Source organism: Gadus morhua, chromosome 11 (assembly GCF_902167405.1).
Source record: "Gadus morhua chromosome 11, gadMor3.0, whole genome shotgun sequence".
In the NCBI taxonomy this organism is placed as follows: Eukaryota; Metazoa; Chordata; class Actinopteri; order Gadiformes; family Gadidae; genus Gadus; species Gadus morhua.
Window position 1 is genome coordinate 12,136,530 of NC_044058.1, and position 19,321 is coordinate 12,155,850.

The 19,321-nt window shown below is 45.7% G+C and overlaps 3 protein-coding genes across 3 annotated transcripts in view; 1 reads left to right on the forward strand and 2 right to left on the reverse strand.

Moving 5' to 3' along the window:
* Positions 1 to 11: 11 nt before the first annotated feature.
* lysmd1 (LysM, putative peptidoglycan-binding, domain containing 1) lies at positions 12 to 3,882 on the forward strand. Its single transcript, XM_030371626.1, has 3 exons — positions 12 to 488; positions 707 to 1,020; positions 2,817 to 3,882. The coding sequence occupies exons 1-3, from the start codon at positions 306 to 308 to the stop codon at positions 2,992 to 2,994; spliced, it is 675 nt and encodes a 224-aa protein (XP_030227486.1). The 5' UTR covers positions 12 to 305; the 3' UTR covers positions 2,995 to 3,882.
* A 327-nt stretch (positions 3,883 to 4,209) lies between these two features.
* On the reverse strand, positions 4,210 to 11,569 carry tnfaip8l2b (tumor necrosis factor, alpha-induced protein 8-like 2b). Its single transcript, XM_030371627.1, has 3 exons — positions 11,131 to 11,569; positions 5,376 to 5,699; positions 4,210 to 5,039 (listed from the first exon to the last, which is right to left on the reverse strand). Exons 2-3 carry the CDS (start codon positions 5,691 to 5,693, stop codon positions 4,797 to 4,799), a joined length of 561 nt encoding a protein of 186 aa, XP_030227487.1. The 5' UTR covers positions 5,694 to 5,699; positions 11,131 to 11,569; the 3' UTR covers positions 4,210 to 4,796.
* A 2,617-nt stretch (positions 11,570 to 14,186) lies between these two features.
* The window catches only part of LOC115554658 (soluble guanylate cyclase 88E), a 23,946-nt gene continuing 18,811 nt past the window's right edge, over positions 14,187 to 19,321 (reverse strand). The window contains exons 15-17 of the mRNA XM_030371455.1: positions 18,993 to 19,082; positions 17,131 to 17,249; positions 14,187 to 16,525 (exon numbers count right to left, since the gene is read on the reverse strand). Coding sequence (XP_030227315.1) covers positions 16,156 to 16,525; positions 17,131 to 17,249; positions 18,993 to 19,082 — 579 coding nt within the window. The 3' untranslated portion in view covers positions 14,187 to 16,155. The remainder of the gene's footprint in view (positions 16,526 to 17,130; positions 17,250 to 18,992; positions 19,083 to 19,321) is intronic.

Consider the following 19,321-nt stretch of genomic DNA (forward strand, 5'->3'; position numbering starts at 1 on the left):
ATGATGGGAAACCACCGGAACTGCAGCCATGATAACAAAGTTATCGACGATGACAACCGGCCAGCTGACTTTGTAAACTAAGTACGGTATGTGTGCATTTTGTTTGCTCAGTTAACGGCAAATAAATTACCTTTCATCATTGTTGATGATGTCGATTGCGTGGACCTGACAATCGTTGACTAGGCAACGGTAACGAGATGGTACCGTGTGGCTCGCGGGACGAGGGGCGCGTGATCGGCGGAGAATGTGACTCGCATAGTCCCGGGCCCCGCGGCGCGTCTCTGTAGGCTGTTGGTATCATCATCATGTCGGTGGAAGAACGACCACCAGTTCACCCGGGCGGCACCGGACTGCTCCGCGGACACCGCAGCAGGTCCTACGGGAGTCTGGTCAAGTGTGCCGCTCCTCCGGTACCACATGAAGTTCTCCAACACAAAGTTCAGCCCGGAGAGACTCTTCAAGGCCTTGCACTGAAATACGGAGTTTCTGTAAGTATGGTCTTCTAATATGAAAAAATATATATAAAAAGTGTGTGATTGTTTAGGCGTTGTATAACAGAATTAAGATACAAAGATGACGATTAGCGTTACACCACAACACATTCCTAGGCTGTATGCTTACTGGGCAAAAAAAAAGGTCGTAAAGAAAAAACTAACTGCAAACTTCATGTCTGTCTATTATTGAACTATTCCATCCTCTGTTTCAGACAGAACAAATCAAGCGGGCGAACAGATTGTACACCAACGACTCAATATTCCTGAAGAAAATCTTGTTTATCCCCGCACTACTGTCAGACTCTCAAGCTGGCATCTGCCCGGATTTACTCAAAGAGGATTCAGGTGAACGCACCACCTGTGTTTCTCCTCCGAGTGACAACACCGGCCTGTCTGTGACGATACCCGGCTGCGCAGATGAAGACGGGCCGGAACTTTCTCCAATGGACTTCCTCAAAAGAATGGACTCTTTGATACGACAGTCCAAGAAGGCAGCTGTTCAAGGATGCCACGAGTGGGAGAAACGGTAAGAAACTTTTAAATTATTTTACAGTTGCTTGCACAGCATTTGCACATCACCATGTAGGCATAATGTAATAATCATAAGAGAGAAACATTTAATATATTCAAATCCAAAAATGGGAGTTATTAAATGCATATTCAAGATAATTACACATTGATCCAACTCTTTGGCTCTTAAGCCTCCTAGTTTTGTTGTAACAATAGTAGAGGATTAGCAGACTGAAGCCATTGAGCTTGCACTATGCTGTGGATATGCACTCACATTGGTCCAACTCTTTGGCTCTTCGGCCACCTAGTTTCCTTGACTCAATAGCAAAGGATTAGCAGACTGAAGCCAAAAGAGCGTAAAGACAGGTGTAACTCATTGATGACTTCAGAGGTGTGGTCACAGGTGCAGTCACTGTATAGTAAACAGCAGGGGCTTTGCTATACATACCGGTAAAGTTATACTGGGGCTCAGGTCCTCCAATAATTACACAATTGCTTTTTTGAGTATGACATCTATGCATACATAGATGGAATAAATGCTATACAATTAGATATATGTACTTACTTTCCTTAGCACACTATTACTGCCATTAACATATTGTTGCTGCGGCTGAAACTGCAACAATTACTATTCGTAAAGGTATAAATGTAGAGGTTTTAACTTTTTGTGGAAATATTTATTTCTAGCTTTCAAAATGTTTTAAGGCATTAAAGTCTCAGGCATCAAACCCTGCATGAGGAAATAATAACAAAATCCGACTCAAACCATTAAACAATTACACATTTGCATTGTTCTGGATTCCACAATACAAAGAAATTATATTTCGGAAAAATATATAATTCAATTCAACACAAATGTCATGATTTGATGGTTTCATGTGTCCGAGCTTGGTTTCCTTTTCGAGCATTAAGCTATGCCGTCTATTTTTAATTTTTTAAATGAGGTCAATCACTTGAGTGTGACTCAACTTTCTTTCTTCCTAACCAATAAGACGGCAAACTGGTGTAGCCTGTCATGTCCCCCCAGCCAAGTGTGGCTCCGCCTCAGCAGACTGAATGACCGGGACTTAACTCCAGCCCCGGCCTATTATCATACCTCAGTCCTGGTTTTAGTTTAGGGTGCTGATGGACAGATCTCTGGCTGTGCAGCGTGTGCGGACCCGCACCACATGGTCCACAGCTCAGCTTGTGTTGAGCTGAAATGCATTGCTTTGACATTGTGGATTAGGAAAATAAAAGACCTTTCTCTGCGTCATCAATCTAAAAGAAACCAGTGGCACACATAGGAGCTTGTTAAAGCTTGAACCTGAGATTTGACTGGGGCATAGCAGATCAACACTCGGGCCTTGGCCCCTGTTCAAGGTGTCCAGCGACGCCTATGTAACAATGGTTTTGGTTAGAAGAACTTCCCTTCCCCCTCAACCATTTTAAAACAAAATGTACACAAATCGTATTTTAAACTGCATGTTTTTTAATGGTGACATTTTATACCCCCAGGTGAAGGTATGATTAGCCGCTACAAGCCGTTTTGAAAATCGGTCTCTTCTGACATCACAGGTAGGCGTGTCCATCTAGATGTGTGCTGGATAGATCAGCTTACCCAGTGGACTGTAGCAAACATTGCTCATCTATCCGTCAAACATCTAGATGGACACGCCCACTTGTGATGTCAGAAGAGGCAGATTTTCAAAACAGCCTGTAACGGCTAATCACACTCAAACCTGCTGTTATAATATGTCACCTTTAACATGTAACACGTCTTAGTGGCCCTACGTCTGACAATCTGAGTCTCTTCCCATCACTGCCCCGCAGGTTTGCCGCCATCGAAGCGGCGTGCAGTGTCCCAGAAAGGCGCTGCCTCCCACGCTCCCAGAGTGGCGTGCCCTCGCCGGCGCTGAACCAGCAGGCGTCGCTGCAGGCGGTGCCGCTTACCGTCACTAAGCTCACAAGGACCCTCAGGGAGACGGAGGACGAGATCTTCCAGCTGTGATGCTCTGGGTCTCCCCGACACCGCTTGGTGGATTCCACAACGACGGTGTTTTAAACGGGGTCCCTGTTTTACCCCCGTGAGTGACGTTGAGTAGTTACCACGAGTCGTAAAAAAAGGGCAAAATGTACCTGCCTGTAGTCACAGTGTGTGTCCACGCATGTATTATGGATTGATCCATATACCAGTTGGGACATACCACTAGGTAAAGGCTTGGAGGTGGATCTTTATGCCATACAGCTAGGTGGACACTCCCATTGGATAGATCAGCCTACCTGTTGGTACAGTCTACTGGGTAGGCTTGCTGGTGCGTCTATCTCTGTCATTTTTGAGTGATGCCATTTAGTGAATTTTGAAACTGGTTAAACTGGAACGGCATTGCCAGGTAGTCTAGTCTTGTATCACTGTAGTTTAGTGTGCAATGACTAAGTGGTGTGCTTGACACGCTATTATTGCACTCCTAAAGTTTATTTATTGTTGGATCAGAAGCGCTTGACATTGGCTGGTGAAATTGCATCATGTTTTATATTTCATACAGATGGTAGAGTTGCCGATAAGCATTCAAAGGGCCAAGTGAATAAATGTTTTGTATTTAAGTAGGGGCTGGTCATATGAGAGCTCATTTTGCAAGCTGATCAAGAGTACTGCATAATGATGACTAAGGGCCTGCTCATGTAATGTTCATGTTAGCTTATTTATGCAGACCGTAGCTTTGGACAACCAACTGTTTGTGTAGCTTCATCCAAATTCAAACTTTGGATGAAATAATTTAATAGAAGGGTAGCAGATAATAATTTGTAGCTACATTTTTAAGGCAATGTTTTGTTTACTAATGTATACTTATTTGAGTGAAATGGTTGTATTTAATAAAGAGGCAAATTACTATCATTACCAAGTTAATTAGAAACTCATTGCTAAATTTCACATTTGTATTCAGAATTCTTTGTCCTGTTGGCAATCAGTAGCATTGACTGCAGCTGTAGGCCTGCACAATTGTTGCACAGAGCCAGCAGATTTAATCCTCTTCGTTTTTTTTTGAATAACAACATATTTAAAAAACCCAGTTTGTCAACTCATTATGCAACCATCAAATATTCTCTATACTATATTACTGTACTATACAGTAGTGCTAATATACTTGCTTTGCTTTACCCAAATGTCCAGTATGGGATTATTTCAAACCGTGTGCTGCAATCTCCAGAAAAAAACAACAGCAAATAGATTCAAGTTTGTATTTATGCTCTTCTGGGACAACAAAGCAATCAGTTGGGGGATTTTTCTTCACGTTTATTCTCTGGCAACCCATCTAGATTATGAGCGAAGATGTGGATGACTCACCACATTGACCACAAGATGGCAGTGTCGTATCACTATCAAACTGAATAACCATTAATACTTAACGTCAGTAGTAACATTAAACGATATTAAATATATTATTGGACGGTAATTCCAATATTTACGAAAGAGGCCATATACTGAAAACCAGCATAAATGTGTGACTGTATTTCAATGAACAAAATATACACAAGGCAAACTTTGTAAATATGCTTGACCTTTGAGCAACTACAGAAGTCATTCCGACTTCTTTCTTCCTCTATTTTTCTTTCTTGCTTGTTCTCAGATTTCAGATTGACAGGGCAGCATCGTTGAACAGGAGTCCACTTTTCTCGTACAGCCTACTGTTTTTATTGCCAGTTCCTTGCATCACAGAAGTGGATAATTGCGTCCAGTCGCCGGCTACGAGCGTCTACGTCTCCCATAGGGGGCTGGTGGGACTCCTGTCACTTGGGCTGGAGGAGTCGGCCTCATATAGTCTCCTCCTCCACCATTTTGTTGAGTCCTGCACAGATCTTGGTGAGGTGGCCCTGGAAGGGCCCCGTGGGCTCGTAGAGCTTGGTGAGGAGCTCGGGGTCGGCGTAATGGTTGAACACGTGGTTGATGCGCCCGTGGGACTTGGCGGTCAGGTGCGTGTTCACCAGCTTCAGCAGCAGGTCCCTACAGCCGGTCAGGATCTCAGCCATCACGGCCTTGTCGAAGGTGAACTCCACCTGCCATGGTTCAAGATGGGGATCATTAGACACCGCGGTGGGATATTGCTGTCTTGCTTTTCTTTATCTACAATCTAAAAAAAATGAATGAGGATAATGCAATATACTATTACAATGGGCAAAAATGAAGTTGCAAATAAAACACATTTCATCAATTTCCCTCACCATCAATTACATGCACATGAACATACACTCCCACCCTCATTGTCATGCATCAACATGTTCTCTTGTTCCTCAAGGGATCGTTGCTATACCATACAATGGTGGTTAGCCTCGCGGCTATTGTTCCTCAGGGAACGAACAAGAGTTGCTAACATGGAGCATGGCGTGGCTAACCTCGTGGAAGCTGATGGCCGTCATGGCCCCCTGGCGGAGTTTCCTCTTGAACTCCTGCGCCAGCTCCATCTCCTGCTTGTTGAAGCAGGAGTGCCGGAACAGCACGCCGATCTTGACGGCGATCTTCACCAGGTTCTTGGTGACCTTCTGGGCCTCGGCGCGGTTCCCAGTGTACTCCTTGGAGACGCGGTACAGCTCGTCCAGAATCTCGCTGGTGGTGTCGTCAATGAACATCTGGACCGAGGACTTGGTGGCCATGCTGCTCAGAATCTTCTTCTGGGCCTTCAAGGCCATCTCCTTTGAGCTGAAGGACTCCATGGTTACCTGGATGGTAAACAATGTCAAGTTGCATGAGCCAGCAAATACGCTGTAAGGACATGGTCCTTACTGGGAAATGTTTCACAGATATGGAAGTGTGATCTCAATGGAAGAAATAAATTGGTTATAAAAAGAAACAAAGCAGCACAGGTATAAAGTATAGCATTAAATAGCAGGTGAATAAAGGCTAATGTTTACAAGAGATAAGTTAATAAAGTTACGGGATGAAGTGCATCATTTAAAACAGTTGTAGAAGGTCTTCTGCTGGTGGATTCTTGCCTATGAAGATAACCCCGCCCACAGCGTGCACGTCTGCATGCTTTATTGGTATTGTTTTATTCTGGTGTAGTACCCTTCGAAGGTACCCCTGGTACATGTCCTGTGGTTTACTCGGTAGCTCGGAATGAGTCCCAACTGACCTGTAGAATTGAATTCTCTTCCAACTCATCCACAACAACAAACTGGGCTCATTATGGCTGTAGCTTCATCCTCATACTGCCTGAATCCAGAATAAATACAACTATAAAATAACTGAAGTTACTAGAGGTTAGCCAACATTGCTGCCACCCCCCCCACCCAATTTTCTATTTTTCGAAGAAGTGCATCAAGGACAAGGGTATTTACAGGGTCAGCCGGAGGAAGAGAGAGAATCACCCACAATTCCACCTGTTAGGTCCTCAAAAGAACTGCAAGTCTTTCATTACACACCGCTGAGAACAGTGGGTAGTGGGAGGTCAGGTGCCTTGTTCAAGGGCAGGGTGGAAGGAAGTAGTTATGGAGGAAGGGGGAGAGGAAAGAACACGTGCTCTGATATCCGTGTGTCTCTGCTGGCGAGAGATTCTGGATTCTAGAAATTACTAAACCTTGCTTGTCTGACTTTTTGCCTCACGATAATGAGTCCTCACCTTCTTACACCAAAAAAGACCACATTCTAAATTAAGTAGACAAATTAAAACTGAAAACAATACACACTGAGATGAGTGCCATTGCTCCAGGTCATCTTTTTATAATGAGTATTTTGTTTTTGAAAAGTCTGCAGATGATACTTGCTAAAGCAGTGTAGACAAAATTAAAAATAACACAAGACATTGTGTGTTTATGATTGTGCGATGGTGTATGTGTGTGTGTGTGTGTGTGTGTGTGTGTGTGTGTGTGTGTGTGTGTGTGTGTGTGTGTGTGTGTGTGTGTGTGTGTGTGTGTGTGTGTGTGTGTGTGTGTTTTAAGTGTGTATCTAGATCTAGAGCAATGTTTTGCTCTTGTGCCTGCGACTGTCTCTATGGTCTGTCTATGTAAATGGCAGTTATTATTAATTGGCTTATTAAAATAAAACCAATGTGATAACCATCTCACACCCAGACCAATTCAGATCAACAAACATGCATATAAATCACCCTCAGGTCCTTTTTTTATCTGAAGCCCTGGTGAATGCCTCTGTTTGTTTTGGCAGTTGCTAGCATTGCCCGCAGGGAAAAGCTCCATGGAAGGGACCCGCCCCAGAGATTGCGAACCCACCCCTTCAGCAACCCCAGTGGGTACTTTGACCATACCTGACCCTCATAGTCTGGAGGAGTCCTTAACAAACCTTTCTTACAAAGGATAACCCCCATGGACACACACACACACACACACACACACACACACACACACACACACACGCACACACGCACACACACACACACACACACACACACACACACACACGCACACACACACACACACACACACACACACACACACACACACACACACACACACACACGTACACAGGCAGAGACAACACACATACACTCCCTGGGGAGCTCATCAGTGTAGTCACTGGAAGCCTTTGTGTACAGTGACAGAATGATGCAGATGACAAACATTTATTTCTCAACAACAGAGCGCTTAGAGCGTTTGACATAGCTACAGCAAATGTTCCAAACCCACAAGCGCAAGACCACGTACTGTATTATGAAGTACACATTCTCTCTGTAGGCAAAAAGGGAAAAAAAACGGCCTTATTCCTGCCTTGGTAACATAAATTCAATGTGTACATATGTAGACTGCTTATGTTAAGCATAGAAAAGTTACATTACGAGACTGGGATGGAAATATTCATAATTCTGTATGCTATCTAACATAACAGTTCCACGCTATTGAACACCTACAAGATTTTTTTACATTTTTACATTATATAATTTATCAGAATATGTAATTCTACAAGTTATTAGGATTCTTAGCGGGTGCCCAGAATGGGACCAACAGGCAGACATATAGGAGGGCTGTATGTAGACCTATGAGGCATCGCTTTACACACAACCCCACGAGACCTGTGTGGACGTGTGCTTGACGGGAATGTGGCAGGCAGCCTGCATAGCTTAGACAGGTCCTTACATGTGTGTGTGTGTATGTTCCTTGTACAATCAATTTTATGATGCACAAAACAGAAGTCCAACCTGAAGTCGCTATATTGTAACATTATGTAGGCTACCCCTTTGGAAGCTGCTATTGGTCAAAGCGATGCCTGCTTATCCCAAACAGAGGGCTTTTCTGTGTAGATGTGGATGCATCATTTGTTTATTATTGCCCGAGTCGGTGCGCTTTACGGCTGCTTAATTGATAGTGCTTGGTGTTTTTTTGTTCCTGAATGCGGCATCAGCATTGTGAAGAAACGACCCCGCGCGGCATAGGGCCCGCTAATATGAAAAATGCACTTCCAACCGAGCTAACGACCATGCCCTGTTAATAGGCAGTGCGTGTGACTGCCGCTCCCTCTCCGGCGTGCTGTACTGCGCCCAACGCTCAGCATCCATAATAAGAAAACAGCCCTTTTTACCGGATACCCCACCAGGATCTTTATTACATGCCCGACCATTTATTCAGAACAAGTGTCACATTCATAATGACTTGCTTCGACACGCACGCCACTCGTTCACCGCGGGGGAATTAAAGCACATTCATTAGATTAATTTCCCTCAACAGTGATAATGGAAGTGGGGTACTGTGATCGCTATTTCAGATGTGTGTGCCAATCCCATTTATTTGCTAAAAGGACTAGCAGGATTTGAGAGACGCGAGCACAGAGGGCATGCCTTCAGATATCCGACCTAGTGAAATATGACGCCACAGCTGGAAGCAGCTTGCGGTTTATTTATTTTTTTGGTTTCTCACTTTGCCAACCGTCAAACGTATGTTTGTGGGGCCTACTGATGTTTTAGTTTGGAGAGTGGTTAATGAAGTGTGTGTGATACATCTCATTCTGCAAAGCATCCACTTTCAGACGTTGAAAGCAACGTCAGCTGCATCGCAGAGTTGAAGTGTTTACTTTGGTGTTTACAGCAGTGCAAGGAGATTGCAAAAAGAGAAAAGCACCTGTGTCCCCCCCCAAGATAGAGAGGCCTACAACTGAAAACCTATAACATACAGGGACATTAATTCAAATCATCTAGTGTTGGTGTTGCCGATCAAGGTCAATAATTTATCAACCAAAGTGTTGTGTTTTAGAGCGGTCAACTGGGGCTAATTGGATGGTTGTACACAGGGGTAGGCTGCACAACCAGGAAAGGTAAATATTTAGCATTCCACAGATGACTGCAGCTTGTAGCCTTTGGCTGTGTGTGTGTTTGTGTGTGTGTGTGTGTGTGTGTATGGGTGGGTGTGTGTGTGTGTGTGTGTGTGTGTGTGTGTGTGTGTGTGTGTGTGTGTGTGTGTGTGTGTGTGTGTGTGTGTGTGTGTGTTTGTGTGTGTGTGTGTGTGTGTGTGTGTGTGTGTTTGTGTGTGTGTGTGTGTGTGTGTGTGTGTGTGTGTGTGTGTGTGTGTGTGTGTGTGTGTGTGTGTGTGTGTGTGTGTGTGTGTGTGTGTGCGCGTGGCTGGATGGGTGGGTGCGGCTGTGTGTGGTGTGTGTGTTTGTGTATGTAAAGGTAACATACTCTGGACACTAGCAAGGCTTAACAGAAGGATGTAGCAAGACTGGGTTTGTTTGGGTCAAAATACTCTGTCTCCACTTTTCTTCCCATGACTGAAGGCACTGATACTATGAGTTTCAATGGTATTACTCTGTAATAACATAACATCCCATAAAACTGTATTTACTTAACTAGACACCATGCCCAAAGCAACTCACAATAAGTGCATAAGTGCCCAAAAGTGTGAGAGAGAGAGAGAGAGAGAGAGAGAGAGAGAGAGAGAGAGAGAGAGAGAGAGAGAGAGAGAGAGAGAGAGAGAGAGAGAGAGAGAGAGAGAGAGAGAGAGAGAGAGAGAGAGAGAGAGAGAGAGAGAGATGGTGATCCAGCCTCCATGCTCAGCTGATTGCTAACCAGAGCCAAGCAGGGACCTGTCAGTGTCCACCGCCATTATCATGCACATGAGGGTAAAAGAACGCAACACAAACGAGATGGTTCAGGCATGGCTGACAGGTTACAGAACAACCCTCATGATTTTTCTCAGTCCATTATGTCATCGGCAAGGAGCAGCGACAACAGAGCAAGAGATTATGTTATTTCACCAATCGTGCTGAGGTTTCTGACGTTGTAACCAGTTCATGAATGGATGTTTAATCTTCCAATGCTGGTCGTTGACCAATCATTCTAGTTTGACGTAAAATAATCAGAATCTTTTCTTTCACTTTCTTTAACTTCTTTCACCCAGATCTACAGACATCAGTTTCGGACAGAAGTACGAACGCGGCAATTCACATTTCTCTTTTCAACGTTTCACAATAATTCTGCAACACACCAGCAGATTTCTCAAGCCTTGTCAGTCATGAACAGTAAAGAGGAAGAGAAACAACCTGTTGGGGGATGGGGGGGTGGGGCAAGGCACGGGGAAGTCCAGATCACACCCCTCCACCGACACCCCTCACCCTAGAACCATGTAGCAATTCAGGCAGGGTACTACCCGTGGCTGGGCCATGATTCAGCAAGGAAGAAATATTGAAATCAAAGAAGGGTGAGGTTGGGATTGAGCAAGGGCTCTCTCTCTCTGTCTCTCTCTCTCTCTCTCTCTCTCTCTCTCTCTCTCTCTCTCTCTCTCTCTCTCTCTCTCTCTCTCTCTCTCTCTCTCTCTCTCTCTCTCTCTCTCTCTCTATCTCTCTAGGTGTCAACAGAATGAGATGCATGTCTCGGCGCTTGTTCCAGCATGAATGTTACCCTTCATTGGTGGTGTGTGTGTGTGTGTGTGTGTGTGTATGTGTGTGTGTGTGTGTGTGTGTGTGTGTGTGTGTGTGTGTGTGTGTGTGTGTGTGTGTGTGTGTGTGTGTGTGTGTGTGTGTGTGTGTGTGTGTGTGTTTTGTATGTAGATATTCAACCTAGCTCACCTCAAATGGGGAAGTGAAGAGCAACACACACCAAAACACACCAAACCACCACGCAAACAGTGCAAACAGTGGGTAGAAATACCATATAACTATCAGACCTATCATGACAGTTAACACAGGAGGAGCGATAGAAAACGGCCTTACCTGGGTGTGTGTGAGAGCTTGTGTGTTTGTCCTGTGGCCCCCTCCCTCCTGTTGGCTTCTGGGTCTCTCTCTGTGCGTGTGTGTGTGTTTGTGCGGCAGAGTGTGTTGTCAGAGCGGGCCGCTGGTCTTTTTAGTGGTCCCCCATCATCTCGCAGGTCCTGGTCAAAACCCCCAAAAGAGCCCTCCTGCTGAGCCGCTGGCGGGTCACGGAGCAGTCTCCAGATACTGCTGCCTTGCACTCACTTCCTTGAGGAACTCAAGTGCTATATGACACACCCCTCTGTGCTCAATCTGTCTGACTCTCTCTCTCTCTCTCTCTCTCTCTCTCTCTCTCTCTCTCTCTCTCTCTCTCTCTCTCTCTCTCTCTCTCTCTGGCTTGCTCTCTGTCGTCCCTTGACTACCAACACACTACTACTAGCCTAACTTCTCAGTGTCTTTCTGTAATTTAAATTTAAAACAATATCTCTTTCTCTCTCACTATCTCTTCCCCTTCCTCCTTAGATTTAACCCCTCCCTCCTTCTCTCACCCCTCGTTCTCTCTCTCTCTCCTCTCTCCCTCCCTCTCTCTCTCTCTCTCTCTCCCTCCCTCCCTCCCTCCCTCTCTCTCTCTCTCTCCCTCCCTCTCCCTCTCCCTCTCCCTCTCTCTCTCTCTCTCTCTCTCTCTCTCTCTCTCTCTCTCTCTCTCTCTCTCTCTCTCTCTCTCTCTCTCTAACTCACTCTCGCTATCTGTCACTCTCTCTCCCCCCTCTCCCCTCTCCCTCCCCCCCTGGTCTCTGGCGGTATATGTGCTGACACTGGGCCTCTCTGCCTGTTCTGACAAGTGAAAACCCCAGAAAGAATTTGGCAATGCAGCCGTTTGAACAGGGTGAGGCTTAACCCTTTTTTGTGTCCACCTGGGGTGGAATGTGTGTCTGTGGCGCGCAGTGCTGTCAGCACGTCCCAATGGCCATGACACACACACATGGACATACATGTGTATCTTTGTAACTTCATGTCTTCACTCTCACTCACTCACTGTTGTTGTTGTTTGTGGGAACGAGTTAGCCATTCCGATAGCATGATGATGTACGTGCAACCACCATTTTATTCCAGTTCTGAGAAGCAACACAGGCTGCAAAGGAAAGCCACCTGGGATTGAGATCCATGGGTTGTGGTGGTTGCCATAGAGGTTGTCACCGCTCTAATACCTTATCTTGTTTGAGGAGAGGGAGTATAAATAGACAGATGGAAGGTGGGGGGGGGTGGGGGGAGGTGCATACAGGGATATTATCCAGAGTAACCGATGTTTAAACTGGTCATGATGGTGTCTGGTACATAGACTCCAACAACCTGGGGTTTGAGGGGGGAGGGAGGGAGGGATGGAGAGAGAGATAGTGTGAACGAGAGCGAGAGATTGACAGAGAGAACGAGAGACGCAAAAGTGTCAGAGAGAGAGAGAGAGAGAGAGAGAGAGAGAGAGTGAGAGAGAGTGAGAGAGAGACCCTACGAGAGCCTGTAGACCACGGTGGTTGCTAAATCATCTGGTCCACACCCAGACCTTCTTAACCTCAACCACCAGATATCTGAATAGCAGCCTAGAGAGCCTGGCCTGTGTTCAGAGCAGTTTCCAGCCAACACTTTGCGTTGGTAATGACTGTCTGATGTTTGGGGGGCTGTGGGACACGGGAGTAGAGGGTGGTGGAGCCACAGCCCCAGCTGGGCTACAAGGACTGACTAGATGTAGTAAGGGCTTGGAGCCCCCCATAGGGGACACCTGTGTCTTTGTCTCGCCTCCCCCCCTCCCTCACTCTGCTCAGAAAGCCATTCAGCCAGAGATAGGAGCAATATGTGCAACTGCCAAATGAGGGCTGTCACCTAGGCAACCAACAGGAAGTGGTGCTTAAGCAGTTTCCTGATGGCTTCCTCTTTATCGTGTAATGACATCTCACAAGTAAATGTCGACATGGCTTCTTTGACTGAGTTTGGCATGTGTTTGTGTGTGTGTGTGTGTTTATCGGGGGGGGGGATGGGGTTGGGCATGTGGGTATGGCCGCTTCTGCTTGGTTCTTACCTTTTGGGTTATTACCTGCACTCTGTGTGTGTGGAGACACAGACACGCACACCGGACATTCGCATTTTGGTTATGAGTTAAATAGAAGAAGCACAAATTATGGCCACTTATTTTTCCTTAAAAGATTGCCTGGTGTTTCCAGCACCACAGCATGCAGCACAACACAAACATTAACAGACTGTGTCACCAGAGCCACAGTGTGTCGTCAGCCTGTGACTACAGCAGGTATCAGCGGCCTGGGAACACTAAGGTCAGGAAATAATACCTCAGGATTGGAGGGAGGATGAGGTTGGGTGGTTGAGGGTTTAGTTGCTATCTCTCATGTCTCTCTCTCTCCCTCTGTCTCCGATCCCTCTCTATCTATCTATCTTTTTGGTTTCGGTCTCCTCATTCCACTTGCTTGTGATTTATTTTACATCCTTTTTTTGTCAAGTTTTCGGTGTCAGACTTTTTTTTCAACTTCCCATTTGTCAATGTTCCTTTCTCTATGTCTCTCAGACTATCTCCAGCTCTTTCTTCATTTCTTTCTTCTTCTAGTCCAGTCTCTCTCCCTCTCCCTCTCCCTCTCTCTCTCTCTCCCTCTCCCTCTCCCTCTCCCTCTCCCTCTCTCTCTCTCTCTCTCTCTCCCTCTCCCTCTCCCTCTCCCTCTCCCTCTCCCTCTCTCTCTCTCTCTCTCTCTCTCTCTCTCTCTCTCTCTCTCTCTCTCTCTCTCTCTCCCTCTCTCTCTCTCTCTCTCTCTCTCTCTCTCTCTCTCTCTCTCTCTCTGTGTGGGGGCGAGGGCCGGCCGTCTCAGCAACACCCAGGAGATAAACCCTAATCTGGCGGCGGGCGTCTCCCTGCCGCCCCGTGGTTGGAGGCAGATTAGGGACCCCGGCGTTCCCCACCTGTACGCCATCGGCTCAGTCCACCGCAGCGCAGCTGGCCATTCCATGAAATCTGCCACAATCAGCCTGGTTTCATGTTGATTTGTTTTTTATTTCCTTGTGGTTGAGAAGTCAGTCAGCTCTATCAGGAAGTCACTGAACAAACCTGTTTGCGAGAAAATAAAGATTTTCCAGATTTGCGAAAAGGACCGCACATAGCTGTACGTGGAGGGGAGCTCCCTGGCATCTGTTCGTACCGGCGGACATCAAAGTGAAGTGGAACAGAAATGAAGAGACGACGGGATGTTGGCTGTTCATCCGTTTTTATATAAATGAAAGACTAACAGACAGTGAGACAGAGCAGACAGATGGACATTTCACAAATGGAAATCAGAGATTCAAATAAGGATGAAGACTGTGAACATAAATAGTCAAATCGAAGGTACTATTAGCCTAATTCACACAAACAAATACATTTCAATGATATATGAATTTGAACCCGTGTAAATGAAGCACCCCAAAATTTGTCTTCCTCTGAATGCAGCTGAAAACAGAGCAATACTGGTCACAAAATAAATTACACAGAAATTATAACGTCAAAGATATTCCTGCAATTTATAATTCCACATACTTGCAAATATAACCAGTAATATTATCAGTGTTATAAATGGCTTATCAACATGAACAATAATACAAAAAGGTATCATCTTAATGCTCAATATCATTGTCAGGTCTCTTTGTTAATACATACATACAAAATGTATTGGATTTATTTGAGAAACTCCATTTACACATATCAAAACTTGCTGCCAGACCAATCTGGTGCAAGATCTATGTACTCCTTTTCATGAGAACGGCTTTTAAAATGTGTTGTGTAGACATTCTTTGTATGAGCATTTCAAGAATGAGATAGACTTCCTCTGTGTTGATTGAGTGTGTTGATTGGATGGACACTGTTGATACCCTGTCCCCATCTGACCCCGCCAAGCCCAACATGTCTGCTTGACTTTAAAGGGGTAGTGAACCCATAATTGTTTTTGTTTTTTGTTTTAAAAGGGCTTAAATCTCTGACGGGAACCTCATCGAAGTAATCTTAATGTCGTAATCTTGATGTCTTTAGATCATTGTGGCAAAAATAAGACAGTTATTTCGAGAAAGCAGGTATAAAATCCTATGTTTTTGCCTTGCCTGCCAACCAGGTTGTGAACGCCTTACTCTACTCCAAAACCAAGTTGCGTTCTTTTCCCGCCTCAGAAAAGGCCCTTTGACAACTTGGGGATTTGTTGAGCTCAGTCTGGCCAGCGTTTGATGTTGATGGCCGCGCCAAAAGAGGGTTAAGCTTTCGGACACCTATAGTATACTGTGGTATAACGCCATGGTGTGTACGGATGTGTGGGGCTCCGTCTGGGCAGTGGTTGAGGTTGGTGTCCACGTCCGAGAAGGTTAAGCATCTCGGAGGCTTATAGTAATACACCATTTGTGGTGCATTTCATATTCCACCTCATAAAGCCGGCGTGGGTCATGAACATGGGGATAACAATTTATCTCCTCGCTGGATCTCTTAGTATTTGAATTTGTGCTAAAAATAGGCGATTCTTTTACACGTTTAAAAAGTGCCCCTGCCTTTACCATCATGTGAGATCATCCTACCTACCAGTTGGTCCGGTTCACTGGATGGCCTGGTCTCATGCTGTACATCTGGGCAGACACTCCCCCACCAGTGATTTCACTAATGGCTATATTGTGAAATTGCTTGCATTGACTAATCCACATCAGATCTAGGTGGGTAAAACAGGCACCCTTCATTGATGTCTTACTGCCTCAGATGCGACATGCCATTAATTGTGTTCCGGGCAATGGGTAACCTCCAAATATTGATATAACGTCTCATTTACTGTATCTTACAATATCTTGTATCCATGATTTTCTTTAACCAACAGGATGACCCTGAACCCTTCCCGTGCACACATGTGTGTGTATATGTAGGTGTGTGTGTGTGTGTATGTGTGTGTGTGTGTGTGTGTGTGCGTGCGTGTGTGTGTGTGTGTGTGCGTGTGTGTGTGTGTGTGTGTTTGTGTGTGTGTGTGTGTGTGACAGGACGACGACGTCCCCTCACAGCAGACAGCAGGAGGCGCTGCGCATGGGCAGGCTGGAGGGCAGCTTGACGTACTGCTGCCTGAAGCTGTACCTCTTGTGGTTGAGCAAGGGGCCCGCAGGGATCTCCGGCGCTTCGTCGGGGACGGCCAGCTCCGGCACGGGATTGGCCGGGGGAACCTCCAGCCGGCTCATCTTGCTGATCTTAGTCTTTTTGGCCTTTTCCCGCTCCGGGAGGTCCTCTGAGAGGCCGGGGTGCTCGCTAGCGCCCTCCGGTGGGTGCATGGCGTCCAGCGGCAGGTCGCTGGGCGTCGGCTTACCCTCCGCCTGCTCCTCCGTGCGGATGTGAAGGTTGGAGGTGGAGCGCTTGGCGTCGGTGCAGGTGGAGCTGTGGGGAGGGGGAGGGGGAGGGGGGAGGGGGGGCAGAGAAGTGGGGTGCAGCGTGGGCACATGTCAGAAATGGTTCACAGAAAGCGCTTGAATGAGATATGGTAGCTCTGTTGACATCGGCACAATGACAGCGGCGGCCAACTTGTCTGTTTACACCCTGTCTCTCAATCACTGTCTGTTTCTTTGACTTTCTTATTGTCTCTTTTATTTACACTCACAAGAAAGCAAGCAAGCAAGCACACACACACACACACACACACACACACACACACACACACACACACACACACACACACGCACACACACACGCACACACACACACACACGCACACACGCACACACATACACACACACACACAAACACACAAACATAACCATCCACCGTCTTTGAAACCTCCACTGTTTCCACATTCAACACAAAGAAGCATATACAAACTTTGAAAAGGCCTGTCTCTTCATCTGTAGAGGCCTTCACCTCAGGGCCACAGACGCTAGTTTAATAACACAGACATATTATAACAGAGGCCCTCCAGAGGCAGCTGCTCTCTAGTCCAGACCCTCCGCTGTGAGCTGAATACAGATGGCAACCGGCGGACCGCTCACCCCTTGGAGCTGCGGTCCTCCGAGTCCTTCTGCTCGCTGCTGTAGCGCAGTTCGGCCGGGGTCTTGAATGACAGGTCCTCCTTCCCCTTCAGCCAGTAGGTCTTCATGTAGCCTTTACCCTGCAAAGACACAGCGAATGAACGGTAAGAAGTCCCATTAGAGTAGCCCAGTTGGCGTGCTAGCACATTTCCCTGCTAGCATGTTATGTAAACCATGCTGTTGTTTTGAAAATGTTCAGATGAATGTTTCCATTAGGGTGACCAGACGGCCACGTTTTACCGGGTAAAGTCCCCTGTTTCAGGTAGCCTGTCACTGGCTGCAGCTGTCTGAAAATATCCCAGTTTCAAAATGAATCGATTTTTTCTATATATGAATTCATTTTGAAATGGCAACGGTTCTAGCTTGCTAAACAATATTAATTATGAGACATTTTGTAATTAGGCTTGTGTTGGGCTTTTTCTTCTGTAGACCTCGCTACACAGATCAATTGACTTTATACCTTAGCAGGCATGACTGATCATAAACCATATGCTATCAATGCAATCTTGAACAATCCCTATTCAAGTAGTTTTCAGATGGTTTTCCGAAGCTATAAACACATCATAGTGAACCCTCAGGCCTTGTAATACAATACTACATTTACCATGAATACCATGAATAGGTAAATCTTAATATGTTCACTTCTTCATTTCATAAATAGTAATATTAGATATTTAGTTGATATATGGAGTGCCAAACTACAAGTGTCCTTTTTTCATTTCAGAAATCCTATGGCCTTATCTTCAATGCACTTGCAACACTTTCTACGAGTGACCTTCAATAGCATATTTTCCTGCAATGGCAGAGACCACAACTGTTAGTACGAAAAAGCATATAACAAGCATAAATGTTTCCTTCTTTCGGGCGAGACGTTAAACCCAGGTCCTGACTCACTGTGCTCACTAAAGATCCCATGGTCCTTGATGTAAGAGTAGGGGTGCTAATCCCAGTTTCCTGGCCCAATTCCCACCTGGTTGTGTGCTCTTGGGCCAAAATGGCCACCAAACCTTCCCCCTGGGTCTTTGATTGGACGGTTTCATGACTTATCTCTCCACTGTGACACCCATCGCAGTGTGTGTGTGGTGAGCGTAGAGCGTGAAGCTGCCGTGCGCCACCCAGGTGGGTGCTACACATTGGGATGAGGTGTCATATCCCCCCCGCTCTCTATGTGAAGTGCCTTGAGGGCCAGGATAATTATTACAACACACTCATTGTAGAATAGTATCTCTCTGTCTCGATGCTGGCTTTCCCTCGAGCTGCCGGCAGCTCAGGGGTTCGTTGATCTCGTTTGAGATTGAGAATGTCTTATCTTATCCAAGCAACACCATGGATTATTTTATTATCAACCATGTGAATACATTCAATATTCACCGTTGCAAGTATCAACACGTATGCTGAATAAATGGGGGGAAAGTACAAATTACTCTTTAAAAGTCAAAGAAAAAGTCTGTCCGTCAGTCTGTTTCTTCGAACGTTTCTATCATAAGTCATTATTTTCCCGAACATGTCATTGATCATCTTACACGCATCCCTTTTTCAGAAATCGCGGTAACTCAAATTGGATTTCAACGCTTCAAATGTTCTTATTAAGAGGCTGACAGGACTGCACATTAAACGCATCAATCATGATGTGTATTGATGCATGGGGGGGGGGGGGGGTGGGGGGGATGAGCACATCAAAAATGGGCTGAATAAAATGATCTGAGATCTTTCTAGTGTAACCAGCCGTCTTGATTTGATAGAACATCCAGATGATGGATGTTTACAGAGGAAGGACTGTAGTCTCTTTAGACCTTCCTCCACACCCTGACTCTGTGCCTTACCTTTACAAATATCTTGCCCCTCTCCTCGATGATGTAGGGCTCGTGTTCCAGGTGGTCTTTGGTGGTCTGGCTAATGTGGATCTGCATACCCTGTGTGGACACAGTCGGGCGGACAAAAACATGGTTCAATATTGGTTCGGATAATTGTGTTGAAAGTGTTGTCAGTTTGGGATTCAGTAGAATGAATCTCAGAAGGAGCTAGCCAGCTGTCTGCCATGGCCTGTTACGTTAAATGCTGACTCATATCATGATATTATTGGTTTCAATATAAAGCCTGCTGGTGTCAGCTCTACAGGAAGTTAACTTGGATGTATTATGATAACTAATAT

Coding starts and splice junctions, on each gene's coding strand:
- tnfaip8l2b (XM_030371627.1), bottom strand. CDS start 5,693: ATGGAGTCCTTCAGCTCAAAGGAGATGGCCTTGAAGGCCCAGAAGAAG. Junction 5,040..5,375: donor CGGCCATCAGCTTCCACGAG/GTTAGCCACGCC, acceptor GAACCATGGCAG/GTGGAGTTCACCTTCGACAA.
- lysmd1 (XM_030371626.1), top strand. CDS start 306: ATGTCGGTGGAAGAACGACCACCAGTTCACCCGGGCGGCACCGGACTG. Junction 489..706: donor CACTGAAATACGGAGTTTCT/GTAAGTATGGTC, acceptor CCTCTGTTTCAG/ACAGAACAAATCAAGCGGGC. Junction 1,021..2,816: donor TGCCACGAGTGGGAGAAACG/GTAAGAAACTTT, acceptor ACTGCCCCGCAG/GTTTGCCGCCATCGAAGCGG.